This window comes from Tinamus guttatus, unplaced genomic scaffold (genome assembly GCF_059628265.1).
Source record: "Tinamus guttatus ecotype Peru unplaced genomic scaffold, ASM5962826v1 Tinamus_guttatus_pri_ptg001087l, whole genome shotgun sequence".
Taxonomy (NCBI): Eukaryota; Metazoa; Chordata; class Aves; order Tinamiformes; family Tinamidae; genus Tinamus; species Tinamus guttatus.
The window spans coordinates 3341638-3358927 of NW_028289621.1; the positions used below are offsets into that span (position 1 = coordinate 3341638).

Genomic DNA, 17290 nt, shown 5'->3' on the forward strand with positions numbered 1-17290 from the left:
AAGGAGCGGAAGAAGGTGGATGACAAAAGCCCTCGAGTCGCCACTGCAACTTCATTAGCGCGGGCTGCTCGCCCCCCGTGGGCCGTGGCCGCGGCCCCAGGATGGATTTTTCCTCTTTCTGCTGCGTTTTACGGCTTTGCTTGCCATTCCTGTGTCTCCTGGCGCGCATTTCCAATGCCTCCTGGTGAGGGGATGGGGACCAGTTGTCGGAGCACTGTGTCTAGGAGCCGGCTGTGCCTCCGGGAAGGAGAGGTTTCTTGGGCCAAGTATCCTCACATCCTACCAAAAAATCCCCGGCAAAACACAAATCCGCAGGGCAGCCTGACCCTTCCAGCACGTGATGGTGGGCTCGGAGGGGACGGTGCGGGGAGGCGATGTGTTTCCAGCCCCTCCACAGCGTGATGTGACATTTGGTGCGTGGGGACGCTCCTCCGTGGGCAGAGAAGGACTAGGCAGGCTGGGGAGTATGAGTCGGCATCTTCCTCCTGCTCCCTGCTTTCCCTTAAGGAATGCATTCCCGAGGCCCTGTGGCTATGCTAATGATGGCCATGAATATTCAGGAGGTGCCGCAAGCGCAGGGTCACCTGCTGAGCCCCCCTGCAGCCTCGCTCGGCTCGCGGCGGCATCGCCTTTTGCGGGACCCGAGCATGGATTTTTCCCATCGTCGGGCACGGTGGAGATAAACTATCCGTGGAAAGAAAAGCTGACAAAGATGGATGTGGGGATGCAAGTTAGGCTGGGCTCAGCAGGGCTTTAAATGTGTTGTGGGAGTACATCCCTCCAGCAAAAAGGAGGAAGTGGGAAGGGAGGCCAAAGCATTACAGATTTAAAAGCAGCTTCAAGCCATTTAACTTGGGAATGGAGATTCTGTTCACATAATCCCAGCTGATGCACTTCTTATTTTATCTTTCAAGCTCTTGCAAAGCTGAGGACTGTTTGCATGGATAGATATCATTACCGTTGTTGTTCTGCTGCTAAGGCCGCCCAGGCCACGGGGAGTAAAGGGGTCATAGGAATAACATTGCCAAAACCCGACATCTCTTCCTTTTATCTGCCTTGTGCTGAAAGATGACAAGGTGCTGTCAAACAGGGTGATCAAAAAAAGGGTTAGAACAACGTTCTGGATTAAACTGCAGCGAGTCGGAGGGACCAGGTGGTATTCATCCAAGGATTGACTGCACTTACCCTTAAGTGGTGGAGCTGCTAACAAGATGTAATCCGTCATTAAAATCAAATACTGTATCAGGGGGTTGGCAGGGAGCCAATATCGTGTTTACCATTAAAGGTATTAGGAGTGATCCTGAGAGTTATAGACGCATGTGCATTACTTTAGAACCAGGTAAATTATTTGATGAAATTGGCCGTGAAGATTAGTTTGGTGGTACAGTGGGAACAAACTGTCGTAAGTTTTGATGGAGGAAGAGAACTAGTGGGAAGAGCTAATTTACTGCATGTGACTCTTGGGCTAAAATGCAAATTTTATGAAATGTCTCCCTGGATCTACTCAAATAAAATCTTGAGGAGATGAGATTTGTGTTAGGATGTGAATTGACTGAAGAAAGGGATGGAGAGGTGAAATAGTCAACTACGGTTATTACTTAGGATGACTGTATCCTTACTGTGTGGATGCCTTGACGACCTGCAGGAAAGAGCAAGTGGTTGTGAAGGCGGAAATTGCACAAGTCAAGGTGGGTTTTGGGAGACGGAGCGACGCGGCAGCAGGTGAAATGTGCTGGAGACGGGAGCAGAGTAATGCGCATGCAAAACAACCGTCTTAATCATTCATGCACACAGACCTGAGATTAACTCGAGCTCCTGTGGGAGAAGCTGTAAGTTGCTGTTATGAAAAGCTGAAAAATATCTCTTTGAGCAGCTGAGGCCAAAGGAGTGAAGGAGATATTAGGCTGTTTCAAGAAAGACTTACCTGAAATTGCTGCATTCTGTTCTGATCAGCTCATCTCAAAAGGGATATAGCAGAAATAGAAGAGGTCTGTAGAAGGGCAATGAAAATAATTATGCATAGATTAGCAGAAAAAAAAAGGTTGAGGATTTTTTTAAGACAACTAATAATAGCAGGAGACATGAAAGAAGTGAGATCTGAAAGTCTGGAGCTGGTGAATTGCATGCTCCTATTTATGCTTCCTCGCGGTGAGGAACAACTCAACTGAACAAATGTGAAAGCCACAGACAGGGATGGGAGGGAACCTCTTCACTCAGTCTGTAATTAACTTCCTTCCAGAGGGTATCTGTGTCCCCAAGAATTTCACAAGAGCCAAAAAAAAATCAGATTGTAATAACACTAGTAGTGACAAGAGGATGCTGCATGTGTCTTCCTGCTGGAGCATGTAAGCTGGATTTTGACAACACTGGGTAGGAGCATAATTTTCTCATGTCACCTCCCTTTCCTGCCTCATTGTGCCGCTTGCTGGTCGCTTGCTCCTTGTTCTTGCATCTCTCTGAAACAGAAACAGGCGCCATCAGCCTGCTGAAGTTGGATGGCCACTGCGTTAGGGACTGTACAATTGCTACGTGTTAATTTTACTTGGCTTTTGAGACATGAAGGGCTGAGTTGTACGGCGAGAGCCGGGCTTTGTATCCCCTGAGTGGGAGCAGCGGGCGCTGCTGCCAGTGTAGCTCTGGGTTTTGCCTGTAGATTATTTTATAGCACAGAAGAATCTGTCCCTTTTCTCCATGAAAAGGGAAACCTGATGTTCTCAAATGAAGCTCCGAGCTCCCTGTGCACTTGTTCCCGTATAGCCCGCTCTAAAACTTGTTACTGCCATTTGGCTTGTGCCACAGCAGCAGTGGTGCAAAGGTGCTGCTAAAGTTAGGTTCCAGCTCCTTGATTTATGTTACTGGGGGAAATAAATGCTTGTTGAAATAGAGAAGGCCGGGCTGCATGGCAGGAGCTCCTGGGGGAGCCTCCATTCGCGGGAGGTTTAGCACAGGCGATTTGGATTCCTCCGGGGATGGGGCTTCTTTTAGCCAGTGGCTGTGAGTCCTGGGCAGAAAGAAGTAGCCAAAATGTGGAGCTTAGGTGAAATATTACGATATGCTCTAGAAGAGTACATAAAAATGAAGCAGGAGGAGGAAGGCTTTTAGTTTAGTGGCTGCGTGGCTGGACAGCGTTGACGATCTCGCAGGCTTCATTCTTTGCAGGAATGTTTTTCAGAAGGACACGATGAGAGTTTCTGGTTTTATTTATGGAATCTTTTTGGTTTACACCATTGTTGGCTCCTTCCTTTCTGGTTTTTATTTTTTGGGGGCCTGTTTCCTAACTGATGTGAGCTGTGGCCGTTTGCAAGAGCCGTGTTAATGGTGTAGGATATTGAGTATTAGGCAGTCACCTGCATCAGTAACTTGTGGTAGATCTGTCACGCTCCTGTGGCTTCTGATTTTGCTGTTGCCAGTTGAAAGCACTGGTGTATTTTGCTGGAAAATCCTGTGGTTTCTGTACGCAGTGTAGGATGTGAAATCTTGGGGACTCTCCAGCACTTTTCACCAGTACATTTGCAGCTGCTACAGTCTTAACAAACTGTCTTGTATTTGCTCTTTTTTTCATACTTTGAGAACTAATGAAAAGAAAAAACTCCAAAGTAAGCTAATACGCGTTTAGTATCCCGAGCTATTTCAGCATTGTCTTCAGCTCCTGAACACTAGAAATATGCTTAGCTTTTGCATACTAGAAAATGCCATATGTAAACTGGTTATTGCTGTCCTCCTTTCGCAATGCATCGCTCTCGCAGGCCTCGTAAGCGTCTGTGCAGCCCATACTGCTAAAAGTAGATGTCCTCCATGTAAGCTATAGTTATTTTTGGATTTCTTTGAAGAAAACAGCGTTTAGCATATGTCATCTTGCATGTATGTCAGAATTAATGCTTCGGAGGATCCTCCTCGAGGAGGAGGTCGTCTTTAGACATTGTTCTGGTTTCCGCAGAGCCCGAGACGCGGCGCGCTCTGTTCTCCAGGCACGGCGAGACGTGGGGCTCGCGCTCGGCGTCGGGGTCCTCTCTGTGTTTCGCAGCCGCCTGGGCAGGGGAGAGAGACTCTTTGAAAGTGTGTTAATACATTCCTTTAAAAAAAAACCCTTCCAAACAAGTTGCTGCTCATGTTCTCCCTAAGGAAGAATTGAATGACTACTGAAGTGTCTCTAAAGGTGCCAGGTATCTTATCTACACGACACTAATGTCTGAAACTGCTGTTTTAGACGTATTAGCTAGAGCGTTTTTGAACATGACCTAATTTGCTAGTCTGTACCTGCCCACACAAAGAAAGGGAAGCCTGTGCGGCCGGGAGGACGGAGCCGGCAGCGCGCCCGGCACAGGCCCTTGCTTTGCTCGGCTGGAATTCCACCGTTTGGATTCTTCCCCCTCGTTTCTGGGTTTATGTGACTTTTAGCAAGCCGGGGTCCTCGCACAAGGTGGTTCCAAGGGCTCCCGGCCAGGCCAGGCGGTGAGTGGAGCTGCTCCTTGGTGCAGGTGTGACCCAGGCTGGATCCCAGAGCAGGCACCTGCCCTCATGCAGGTGCTTGGCCTCGGTCCCCCCCATCTCCAGCAGCCTCCCATAGGGCTGCTCCTCAGAAGCTGAGGCTGGAACTTTGCTGCTCATGGAGGGATCATCTCACTTTGCTCTGGTCACTGGTGTAAGAGCCTGTTTCCCCCTCGCACCCTCCCGGGTTGACTCACAGAGTCATTATGGTTGGAAAAGACCTTCAAGATCACAGAGTCCAATGCAGGTAGCTGCAGTGCAGCCTCTGCGTGGCCACGTGTGCCCCATGGTGCTGCGGGATGGGGTGCGGGACACCAGCGCTGCCGGCTTTGGCCCCGGTCGCTGAGGAAAATGCTGCTGCTGCATCCAAATTGCTTAAGCTCTTGCTTACACTAAGCACGGTGAAGCAAGGCTCTGAGTTGTCATTTAAGCCACCCCAAGGTAGCCCAGCTGCATATTTCAAGGGATTATCCCTTATCACCCAGTTCCTCTTCCTCTCCCATTGAGTTTTCTGGGCGATGGCAGCCCCGTGGCCGAGCCTGACACCGGACACTCGCGCGGCCGGGGAATGGGAAAGGCAGATGCTGCTCCGGGGTCATCCGATCCGGCCATGCTGAAGCTGTGGATGGCGACGGCTCCGCACGGAGCGCGCCGGGATCCGCGGCCGTGCCGGGGCTCTGCGGGGGCCCCGTGACCGGCGGGGCCGGGGAAGGGCTGCTCTTTAATTGAAGTTTCTGTGCTCCGGCATCTCGGGCTCCCAGCGGCCGGCTGCCAACAGAGCTCCCCTTGTTTACCCAACTCGGAGGAATCGGTTTACAAGGCTCACAAATACCCTTTTCACCTTTCCCATCAGAAAACACCTCCCGAAACAATGAGGAAATTGGACGCTGCCACCTGATAGCTCCCAAGGAACCTGCAGAGCGAGGAATTCGCTAAGCAAACAGGCTTCTGTGCGCGGCTGCCCCGCGCCGGGGCCGCCGGCGGGGAGGCCCGGCCCGCGCGGGAGCCTCGGCCGCGCTCCTGGCCGAGGGCTGCCCCAAACCCTCCCTGGGGACTCAGAGCCATCAACCTGCTAGGGCACCGCGCGCTGCCACCGAGCGCCTGGCTCTTTTTTCTGGCTTTATTTATTTAGCTTTAATGCTTGCACTTCGTCTTTCTGCTGGTGATGGCTGCAGCTCCCCATGGCATGAGCTGCCCTGGGTGGAGGCCGTGCGCGGGCTGTACGAGCAAGCCCTGCAGCCTGTTGCAGCTGCACAGAGGTTAGGGGCGAGGAGGTTTCTCAGCTCCTTGTCATGACTGCATGGCCCGGTGCTGTAAAGCCCTGGAGATGTTCCCGACAGCGAGGAGGCAGAGCCGAGCGAGCCGTTTCCAAATTCCCATCGCTTCTAAGTGCCTGCCTGTTTGTGCAGTCGCTTGGGCTGTTTCAGCTGCAGCCTTTACACTTGGGAAGTCCTCAGGGCAGAACCGGTGCTGCACCCGGTGCTTTGACAAGCTTGGAGAATTTTGTTTCCTTTGGCATTTATTTGCCCCCAGAAAGTGTCCGGGGGGGAAGGCGCGAGCGGCGCTTGGCGGGTTTGGGTGGCCGCAGGTGGCAGCCGCAACGCAAGGCGCGGGACAGGCAGCAGCACCGCAGCGAGCGGTGCAACGCTGCGCCGCGGAGGCGTTTGGGGTGAAGGATGCTGCACGCAGAGACGCTGGCCTTTGAAAAAGCTCTGTTGTTGGATGAGGCTGCGGTGGGAGGCCGTGGGTACGCGGGGTAGCCGGGACGGGCACGCTGCTCTTGCAAAAGGTGAAAATCCTCGTGCAGAAGGTGCGCAGACTGGTTTTGATCCCCGCCGCCCTGTCCCTACAGCGGGGAAGTCAAATTCCCTATTATACAAAGAATACAGCAGATCCACCCAAAGTTACTGCGCCTGCTCCTGGGGCACAGGGAATTTCCTGATTCATTTAAAAGTAGACCCATGCCTTCTTTCCACTTACCATTAATTTGAAGATGTGTCCTTGCAAAGACAAGTCACCTTGTGTCAGAGTGTTTTTTTTTTTTTTTTTTTTTTTAAGTGGTCCCTCTGAATCAGAATCTCCCATACATTCTGGAAATGTCCGAAGGCCTCATTTGTTCTGCTGTAGTTGTGATAAGTGTTTCCCACCCCCTCTTTTGTTGCTGGAGAACTGTCCTCTTGGAAGCGGGGACCATTTCCAGGCTCCTGCTCCATGGTGCTCACCAGCCGTCACTTGGGACCCCACAACGTTGGGGCGCAAAGTTGCGATACGTGTCAAAGAGTTCAGAGAACTATGGACGATATTTTGGCATCATCCACTCCGGGAGTTCCTTATCGCTCCTGGTGCTCTCCACCCTTTAGCTCTGAACGAGCCCTGCTTTTGGAGGAGAGGGGGAGTAGACTAAGGGGGAAATGGAGGAGAAAAAATCGGGGAAATTGAAGGACAAAGGGTAGATGTGTCTGCGCGCGGGAACGCAGGAGGCGGCAGCGGGAGGGTGCGCATTGTCCCGGCCGCCGCGGGCTGTGATGCGGAGCAGACCCAAGCGCCGGCCTCCTAATCAGCACGTCCTGCATGGAGAGGGGTGCAGGAGGAGCGGATCTGAAGGGCAAGACTGGATCTGAAATGTGGGAGCGGATCTGAAGCGTGAGAGCGGGCCCGAAAGCGCGAGAACAGATCCAAACGCACGAGAGCGGATCCAAAAGCACGAGAGCGGATCCAAACGCCCTCCCCGGCACAGCCGGGCTGCATGCGGTGAGAAGCGCCGCGTGCCTTTGCTGATAGCTCTGTCTTGCTTGATGTTCACGTGTGAAATTTAAAAAATGTTTCTGGGTTAATTCCCAGCCAAAAAGGAAAAAAAAAGTATGCTAATGAAGTTAAGGCTGAATGTTCACAGAAGAAAGTCAGTTTATAATTTTATCCTCAAAATAAATAAAACACACACAGACTTGGGTTCTGAATCATATAAGATTAAGCAGTGCCAACAGGATATAGCGTTTGGATGTTCCCAGCTGCGTTCCCGTGAGTGCTTTATGATCCTCCCTGTGTTTTTCCAGGCCTCCTATAATCAAAAATCTGCTCAACCTTATCCAGGACCTCAAGGACTCCTATGCCAGGAGCGCGGCTGGGTGTCCTGCGGGCCCTGGGGTTTGCGACGGCTGCGAACGCGTTGCTGGCCCCAGCGGCCGCACGGAGCTGACGGGGCCGGGAGCTCTCGCTGCTGGCCCTGGACGGCAGGACATCTGCTCCGCTTGTTTGCGGCTTCCTGTTTGGCATCTCCCGGGCAGGAGGGAGCCAGCGGAGGCTGAAGGAGGGAATTTGAGTCACTCGGGAGCCCTGCGCCAGAAAAACGCCTGACTCAGCCCAACTGTGGGGAAACGAGTGTGGGCCTGGGCCGCTGGCGGGGCGGGAAGCGGCGAGCGCAAGTGTTTGCTTGTGCTGCGTGTCTGCGGCCGCGCGGGGCGGGATGGGGAGCCGGGGCAGGGAGGAGCGGGGCCTTCGCTCCTGCTCGGCCCTCGCCGCGGTTGCGTCAGGGCCGGGTAGTGGGCGGGGAGGCCGTGGTGGCGTGCGGGACTTGGGGAGCGGTGCCCGCAGCCCGGTGACCTCGTTGGTGACGCCGAGGCGCAGCGAGCGGCACGCGAGCACAGCGGAGCCCTGCTGCTGCCCGCTGCCCCTCGCTGTGGCGGGCTGAGAGCCCGGGCGTGCAGGAGTTAAGTTTCCTGCTCTTTTATGAGGTTACTGTATAGCCTTGTTCCAGGAGTCGTGACTTTTATGAAACTTAATGACTTCCCGCCAGCTTACACGGCCGAGGCGCAGCTCCTGAGCTGATACGTGTGCTGGTAGCCAAAGGGGACAGATCCTATTTCCCCTTTCGGCCTGGAGCCTCGGTGGCAGCGGCAGCTTCGCGGGGCCCTGGCAGATGCTGACAAGTCCCCACTCGCGCTTGGGGCTGCGTCACGGCCGCTGCTGCGTGACCCGGCGGGAGCGTCGACGTGAAGCGCGTCGAGGTGAAGCGGAGGGACGTGAGGCAGCGTCGCCTGCTGGCCCTGCCTCTCGCCTCGTCCCCTCGAGCTGGCCGAGCTCACGGCCTCGGCCCTCGACGCGGGTGGCGTCCGGGCTGCTCACGCGCCGGAGCCCTCGCCCGGGGCGCCGGGCATGTGCGGGCCCGGCTGCTCCCGCTGCTCCGTGGGCTCCTGCGGGAGAGGCCTGGGGCCCGTGCGGCTCGGGCGCCGCTCGCGGCTCCCCGGCTTCCTGCTCGGACTTGCACAGGAGCCGCGGAGCAGGTTGGGCCCGGGTGTTTGATCTCGTTTCCGTGGTCCCAGCCTGCGCTGACGCCTCGGGGAGAGGAGGAGCTGGCGGCGCGTCCCCTGGAGCCGAGCGTGATGGTGCGGAGTGGAGCGGGGCGCCGTGGGGACGGTGCTGTGCCACCCGCCGCGCTCAGCGCGCACTCCTCGCCATGCCCCAGTACCAGCCGGGAGCTGCTGCAGTGCCGCCCGTTCCCGTGTATCTTCCATCAGGAGCCCCTCACCTCAGTAACGTCAAAGTGGAAACCCTGCCGCTTCCTTCCATGTTGCCCCAACACTCTACGTTGCGCTGAAAAATTATCAGGGTATTGCTCTGCAATAACGCAACGTGGATGCTAATTATCAGCGTATTGCCTTGTTCCCTTCCCTCAGCAAGGCCCTGCCTTCCAGCCCCAAATAGCTTCCATCGCTCCGTGCTCTGCTCCATCCGGTTCTCCCCCGCTCCTGGGCACACCGGGGAGCTGTGGCAAGCGCCGCGCTGGTAAAAGTCGTCCTGCTAGATACTTTCTTTCCCCTTCCATTTAAGGAGAGGAATTCCACGGGTAGCTGGGGCGTGGACGGGATCCCTCCCTGCTCCCGGCTTGTCAGGACTTCTCCCTGTGCCAGATCGTCTCCCGGCGCTGTGGGAGGCTCCTGACCCGGGCGGCCAGTGGGATGCCCTAGGCAGAGCTGTGGGGTTCCTGGGAGCCCACGCTACTTCGGCGAGGGGCACCACAGAGATGTGACCCCCTTGCAGGCCAGGGTGCCTGGCAGCTCCTGCTATGGCTGGGCTTGGGCCTGGGGAAGGGCCCTCACCTCCGTAGCAGCGGGAATGAGCCAAAAGAGCCCCTTTTCCTGTTGATCAGCAGCCTGTCGTGGTCCCTTGAGCGTACAGCGATGGCGAAGGGAAAGAAGAACTTCCTTCTTGTGTCCAAAAATGTTTTGTGGGGGGAAAACAGCAATGTTTTTGCATGAAAAACAAATGGTGTGAAGCCATGTAGCACGAGAAGCGGGGCTGGGGAATCCAGGGGCTGCGCGCGCTGTGTGGTTTGGGTGCCTACAGGGCTGACGTCTCGCCCTCTCCTCTCCCTTCCAGGTTCATGAGTGGGAAAGGGCTGGTCATCTACCCGGAGATCGGGGATAAACTGGACATTATCTGCCCCAAAGCGGAGCCGTCCAAGCCTTACGAATACTACAAGCTGTACCTGGTGAAGAAGGACCAGGCCGATGCCTGCAGCACCGTCATGGATCCCAACGTGCTGGTGACTTGCAACCGGCCGGAGCAGGAGATCCGCTTCACCATCAAGTTCCAGGAGTTCAGCCCCAACTACATGGGCCTGGAGTTCAAAAGACAGCAAGATTACTTCATTACATGTGAGTCGCCCTGCCCTGCCCCGCCGGGGCCTGGAGGAGGGGACGCTGCGCGGGGACGTCCCCGGGCGCCTGCACAGTGTCCCTGGCGCTCGCTGCCGCCGCGGCGGGCGCAGAAAGCTGACACGCATGGAAAATATTTCCCTGGTGGCGGAGGGAGCCAGGAGCGCGGGCGGCGGGGGGAGGAAGGCGCTGCCGCGAGCGGGTCGCCAGCCCTTATCTGGCCGTGTGCCGCGTGCCCGGCCTGGCTGCGGAGCTGGGGGTGCTCCTGGCTCGCGTGAGGCCGACCCTGGAGGTGGCATGGATTGCTCCAGGGCTGGAGTGTTTTCTGTGGAATCACACAAGGGCTGAGGTTGGAAGGGACCTCTGGAGATCACCTAGTGCAACCCCTCTGTCCTGCACGAGCAGGGTCACCTAGAGCATATTGGCAAGGATGCATCCAGGCAGGTTTTGGATGCCTGCAGAGAAGGATTTCCAGATCTCTGCAGTGCTGGAGCTTACGTTTGGTACCAGCTCAGTTAAGACGTTACCTGGGGCCTTTCTCCTAGCGCTGGCCCTGGCGCTGGGAAGGGCCTGGTGCACGAGCAGGGAGCTGGGTGGCAGTGCCAAGGTAACGTCTCAGCCCCGCGTCTCACAGAGCGGCCCTCGCTCGCCGAGCACGGATGAGCCACCGGCTGGCGCCTCTCCCCGCCGCGGTCTCTCCCGGCGCCGGTGCTTTCCGCTCGGGAAGGGCTGGAGCCTCCGCCGTGGCTCGTGCCCGGCCTGGCCTCCGTGGCGCCTTTGCGCTCGCAGCGCCCGGCTCGGGAGTCGGGCGCCGACCCCAGCTCTGTCCCGTGCGCTTTGACGAGCAGCTCCGGGGCCTTGTGGGCGGCGTCGGCCGGTGACTCTGCTCCGCGGCGCCTGCAGATGCTGCCAGCCCACGTGCTCTTCCCTAGGGAGCCGCATCCGGAGCCGGGCAGCTCTGTGTTTATGCTGCAGCGTGAAGTGAGTCAATCCGGTGCTTGAGAAAGGGAGGAGCTTCTCCGAGATCAGGCTTAGCTCCCCTTTGCTCTTTAGCGGTAAATTTTAGCAGTTTCTAATACCAGGCCTGAGCGCAGGTTGGCTCAGTCCCCTGCCATCCAGGGCGGGCATCGTGGCTGTGGCCGCAGCGCCAAACCCTGGCCCTGTCCCCGAGCAGAGGCTCCCGAACAGCCCCAGGTTTTTACCCAAGGGCTGCTTTTGTTTCTGCCTTGTAAAAGCTCAGTGGTTCCGGGAGCTCTGGGATCCACTCTCCTGTCCTGGCTTTTCCCTCTCCTCGCAGAGGAGGAAGAGAAGAACTTGCATTTCCAGTCCTGTTGCCACAAGGTTGAATCTTGTTCCTTGCATAAAAGTTGTCCCAATGTTTGCAGCGAAACCCTCTTTCATCCCCAGGCTGGGGGCTCTTCCAGAGACCCCTTGCGCTCCTCTTTGTCCCCTGTCTCCTGCTGCCTGTTGGGTACCACGGCCAGGCTCTCGAGAGCACCCGAGTGCCCCAGCAGCCTCCCGGCTCCGGTGTCTCGTGGTGCCCGTGGTGGTGGGGACGGTGCCGGGAGCCTGGCAATGGCCCCGCCGTTGCCGGCTCCGATCCAGCCCCCGGCGGCGCTTTGAAGGGGGCCCGGGCGGCGCGGCGAGCGCGGCCGCCGCGCGCTGAACTTTGGCCCCTGGGTGGGCTGAGGATGCTCCTGTGATCTGGCCGTACCCACTGCCGGGAAGCCCCAGGAGCTCTTTCTGCCAAGAAATAAAATAGCCAAAAAAACAAAGTCAAAAGTCTCCTGAGCAGACCACCCACGTGCTGCTTTTTTGTGTGTGTTTTTTTCCTTTTTTCCCCCCTTTCCTCCTCTCCCCGCGCTCGCCTTTGCCACACAAAAGGTTTTTTCTTCCCTGCGCTCGCTGGCGGCCCTAAGCCCCGGGGCGGCCGCGTTCAAAGGGCGCGGGCGGCGCGGGCCGTGCGCCGGGCGGGCAGCGGGAGCCCGCAGCGCCCGCCACGCCACGCCGCGTTTGGGACCACTTTCATCACGCGGCCCTCGGCTTGGGTCGCTTCAGCCGTGCAAAAGCTTTAGAAAGCGAACGCAACCTCCGCGCATCCTCAGTGGTTCGAGCCCCTCGGCGCCAGCTGCGGCCTTTCATTAAAAGCATCTTTTCTGCCGGGCTGGGCGGGAGGGAAACCCCTTCCCAAGGCCTTCATCAAGGAGGACGTGCGGGAGGCCCGCGCCGTGCTCCCGCTCCGCCGGCCGTCCCTCTGCTGTAGAACAGGGGAGTTGAATCACGGCTCTTTGCAGGGCTGTGCTGTGCCTGTTGAAGTGGCCTTAGGCTGAAGCCTTTTGTCTCCCGGTCCTTGTGCCTGCCGTGCGGAAGCTTTTCTGCCTGCGTGGAGCAGTTGGTCCCATGCTGTGAGCGCCTGGCGCTGGGAGCTGGGCTGTGCAGCGGCCGCGATGTCCGGAGGAGCCGGCACGGCACAGCTGGATCTTGGCATCCGCCGCAAGGCTCCTTTTGCACCGCCAGAGGAGCAGGGAAATATCCAGCTGCGGCGCACGGCAGGTAGCAGGGTGCCCTGTAACAGGGATGCGCTCCTGCGTTTATTTATATGCTCTTTTGGGGGTTCATCAGCAAGGCCAGCCCTTGGGCAGACTGGGAGGTGGTAAACGAAGGCTCTCGGTAGGGTTTTTTGGGGAGGTGTGTGGTGGGGAAGGCTCTTCCCTGGGCATGCAGTGTCAGTGCCCAAGGGGAGGTCCTTGTCTTTGACCAGCCTTGGGTTACTTGTCTCTGATGTTAATGGAGCTCTTGGAGTAGCTGGATGTTGGTGAAGGGCTGAAACAGGAGGGGTGAGTGGGTCTGATGGCTTAAAAAGAAATCACCCCGTTGCTTTTTGGGATACGGAGAGCAAAAAGCTGTCGAAGGAATGACACTGACCCTGAGGAATGTTTTCCAAGTGCGCCGTCCTTGCGCTCTTGGCGTAGGTCTGGCTCCCCACCTGCACATCATCTGCTCCATGGTCTGCAAGCCTCATTATAAAAACATCTCCATCCAGCCTTAATGTCCTGCTGTCGCCTGCTATTTGCTGAGCCCTCCCGCACCTCCTCGTGCTGCTCGTGGGCGCCGCGGCCTCGCCGGCCCTCGCGCCGGGCCAGCCGGGCAGGTTCAGCTCTCCTGACCTCCCTCGTAACTCGCTCCCGCTCTTAATTGTGTTTGCTGCTCGGCTTTGAACTTGCTCCAGTTTTGCTATCTCTGGTAATGAGGTGCCTAGATAGAGCTGCGCGAATCCAGATGTACTGGCACCGGCACGGCAGGAGGAGGGACTCCCGCGCGGCTCCCGGGCTGCGGTAGCGCTGGGCGCTCTCCAGAACCGTCCTCCCCGCTCCTGGTGCCATATTGCTTTGGCAGGGAGCTGGCCTAGATGACGTGTTTCCTCAGCCTAACACTTATTTTATCCTTGGGTATGTTTATCTAATTTGTTTTCTGTCATCGTCACAACGGCATTTTTGGTGATGATGATGATGGTCCCTCCGGTGCTTTCTCTGTTTGATTGGGTGCAGAAGAGCAAAGGTCCCAGAGCCAAGCCTTATCCAACCTCCTCCTATTCCCTGGGGAGCTGTTTGGATTCCCAAGCAGACGCCGAGGGCAGTGTGTGCTGTCCAAGAACTGCACTCATTTTCCAGCCGGGATCTCTTGCGCACCCCTCGGTGCCGTCCCTGTGCGCTCTGGTGCTGCTTGACCTCAGCTGCATGAATCACCCCTCCCAGGCCAGGATTATTTAACGCAGCTCATAAATAGCCCTCTTTCTCTTCAAGCTCGCTTGATGAAAATGCTAAAATAAAAGTGAGGCCCCAGTAGGTATTTGCCTCATAAATCTAATACGTTTGCTGTTTATTGTTACTCTTCAAGTTCTTCAATCACTTTTGACGTAATAATGTTCATAATCCAGCCTAACTTTTTCTGGCAGCAGGATTTAGCAAGACCAGATACATTACGAAAAGAGCGTTTCTTTAAATCCCTTGTCTTGCATTTCTGTTTTTGGATGCAATTAAACTTATCTGGCAAGAATTACTTATTGTAACCCATTGCTGCCTCTATGGTGTGGGTTTCATCTCTGGGCCTCTTCCTCAGCATTTTCCTCTAGCTTGAACTTTAATATGAAGAAGGGGATTATGTATGTGTGCCAAGGGGCAGAATCCTTCTCTTCTCTTCTCTTCTCTTCTCTTCTCTTCTCTTCTCTTCTCTTCTCTTCTCTTCTCTTCTCTTCTCTTCTCTTCTCTTCTCTTCTCTTCTCTTCTCTTCTCTTCTCTTCTCTTCTCTTCTCTTTTTTTCTTTCTGTTTTTTTTTTTGGGAACATGTTGCCATACTTGCTTTACTTGCTACACTCCCGCCTCTCCAGCTTCTGACTCTTCAGAAATAGTTGCCATTGGTTTAGAAAGTCTTTAGTCAATGCCAGCTATGAGTAGGAGCATGGGTGAGAGTGTCTGCGGAGCCACTTGAATAATTTAGTCCTTGCTGCAGCCCTGGGTTTAGCAATTTCCGCCTTCGTTCCTTCGGCGCTCACGAACGCCGCGTTGGCGGGCCGCCCGTTCTGATGCAACGTTATCTGCATATCCAGGGACAGGGAGAGGACTCCTGTTCCGGGTGCCAGGCATAACCCCCAGGGAGGACTTGTCAGCGAGCCAGGTCTTTGCTGCGTTTCTTTGCTGATTGCATTTGAATGTGGCCACTTTAATGTACCCTTCATCTTCCGTCCCACAACTTGTTTGGTGAAGATGAGTTGAAAGCAAAAGCGCTTTTTGATGCCGTGATGAGAGCTATGAACTTCTGCTGATAAAAACCCAATTAACCAGCTTCCTCGTTCTTCACCCAAATGGGTTGGCGCTCCGCGAATGCGGAACGTCGTCCTGTGCACTCGCAAGGTGCCTTTGAAGGCAGGGAACGTCTGGGTGAAACAAAGCCACCCAGGGCCCCGGTGACAGAGTTGTCTGGTTTCAAAGATGGTCTTTGCTTCCCTGATTCCTGCAGCTGAAGAGAACGCTGAGGCCACTTACGCCTGTTTCCCCTGGCTCTGTTGAGCCCTGGAAGTCTCCAGGTCTCCTGGTGGGAGACGCATGGATGGAGCTGGATGTGCTCCCCGAGCAGGGCTGCTAGCTGAGGCTGTGGCAGCAGCGTGGCCCATACAGGCTGTTCCAGCTGCTTGTGCCGAGCTGGGCTAATGGGAGCCGCTGGGCCAGGGCCGCGGTGGCTGGTGCCATCCTGGTGGTCCTGGGGGCTGCTCGGCCGCGGCGCTGTCCCCTGCGCAGTGTCCCCAAGGCGCCGCTGGGCGCGGGGCGGCCCTGCCATCCCCCGGTGCAGGAGGGTGCCTCGGAGGTGCCGCCAGCCCCGGGTGGCAGCTCGAGCCGCCTTGGGGACAGGAGGGCCCTGGCAGGGTCCCGCTCAGCACTTCAAAGCCCGTGCGCTGGACGTGTCAGCCCCAAATAATGGCCCTTAGACAACACACGGTTACTTGTCTTGGACGCTTGTCTGAAGACCGTGACCAGAGTAAATGCGATTTTGTTGAGCCCTGTCCCTTAAGCCTCTGCCTCTTTTCTCTTCTCCTCCTCCCTCCTGACCTTTTCGGCTCAGAGTTGTCCCCGTACAGCCCCTGGCAGCTGATCTCATAGCTCAGCCTTTCATGGCCCTAATAGGGATGAAAAGCCCTATCAGAAAGGGCCTGTGTCCTGCACCCAGCCAGGAGGTGAAGAGGCAGCGCTTTGATGTGCTCCTGGGCCGGAGCAAAGGGCAGGGGACAGCACCACGTTAACTCTGTGGCTGCTGGCAGCTCCGAAAGCTCCCGGGGTCCCTCCAGGCACCTTCCTGGCTGCCTGCGGACACCCAGGTGGGAGAATCCCTCACCTGGCCGGGCCTGCGCCGCATCGAGCCCGTGAGCGCTCGGCTTGCGCCAGGGACTCCCCTTCCTCCGCAGGGAGCACGCGCGGGAGTCTAGCACGACCCCTGTGCATCCCGGGAAAACATTATTCCCTTCACAGCCCTGAGGTGGGACGGAGCTGGAACACTCGGTTTCCTTCTGTGGCATCAGCTGAGATGTGCCCCGGGCTCCCACAACCCCTTTTGTGCCTTCAGCCCTGTGGTCTTCCTCCCAGCACCCCTGTCCCTGCTTCCCCTCAGCACATAGAGCAGGGGTGCAGGCACCTTGCAGAGCCGCAAATGCAGCGTGTTTGTGGCTGCACTGGTGCCTTGGCGGCTTTCCTGGGAGAATTCAGAGCCCCTCTCTGTCACCGGCTGTGCCAGGAAGGGCCTGGCTGGAGCCTTCAGCTCTGCGGTAGCACTGGTGCCACCTGGGACCTTCCTCAAGAGCAATGGAAAACTTTACAGCCTGGCTCTTCCTATTGAATAAGCTTTTAGTAAGCGCTGGGTGGGTTTGAAGAAGCCTTTGGCTTCAACATTTGGGGAGGAGGAAAAAGAATCCCAGTGTACAGGAGTGTCTGGGAAGGCAGCGCAAAAAATAAGCACAGGGACCTCCCTTTTTTTTTTCTTTTTAAATAACTGCTGCTTCATCAAGACCCTCTCCCCGTGCTCTGCCCCTGGGATCCCATTGTAGTCCCTTCATCCTGCCTGTGTTTGTGCCTGCAATTCTTCCCGGTCTCCAGGGAGCCGGCAAAAGGTCAGCGGAGGAGCTGGCGGCCGGGGGAGACGTAGGGATGAGCTGCCCACGGGGCCCGGGAGCCTCCTGCTCCTTGGGGTGCCTGCGAGCTGCAAGCGCCCGCTCTTTGCTTTCCTATGGAGCTGCTGGTGGCTCGTTGTGCCGAGTGTTTGGATTCCTATGGAGCTGCTGGTGGGGCTCGCTGTGTAGCGCCCGTGTGCGGTTGTTCTGCTGGGCCCTGTCTGGGTCTCCCTCCTCGGGGGCTGTTTGCTCACTCGCAGGGAGAGCGCGTTGTGGCTGCCGGCATGCAGGATGTGGGTGTTGATCACGCCACAGAGCCCTTTCCCATCGTGTTTTAATTCCTCGGATCTGCCTTTCGACATGGTCTCGCCTGGCGTGAACGCGGACGGCGCGGGCTGCGCGTCCCGCAGCTCCCCTCTCCGCGAGGATGAGCCGGAGCTGCAGGTTGAGGCTCCTCTGCCCCGGGAATGGTGGTTTTCCCGCTGCCGCGGCG

The 17290-nt window shown here is 56.7% G+C and overlaps 1 protein-coding gene across 1 annotated transcript in view; it reads left to right on the plus strand.

The window, feature by feature from the left end:
• The window catches only part of EFNB1 (ephrin B1), a 57702-nt gene that overhangs the window by 28025 nt on the left and 12387 nt on the right, over window positions 1–17290 (plus strand). The window contains exon 2 of the mRNA XM_088538445.1: window positions 9865–10142. Coding sequence (XP_088394571.1) covers window positions 9865–10142 — 278 coding nt within the window. The remainder of the gene's footprint in view (window positions 1–9864; window positions 10143–17290) is intronic.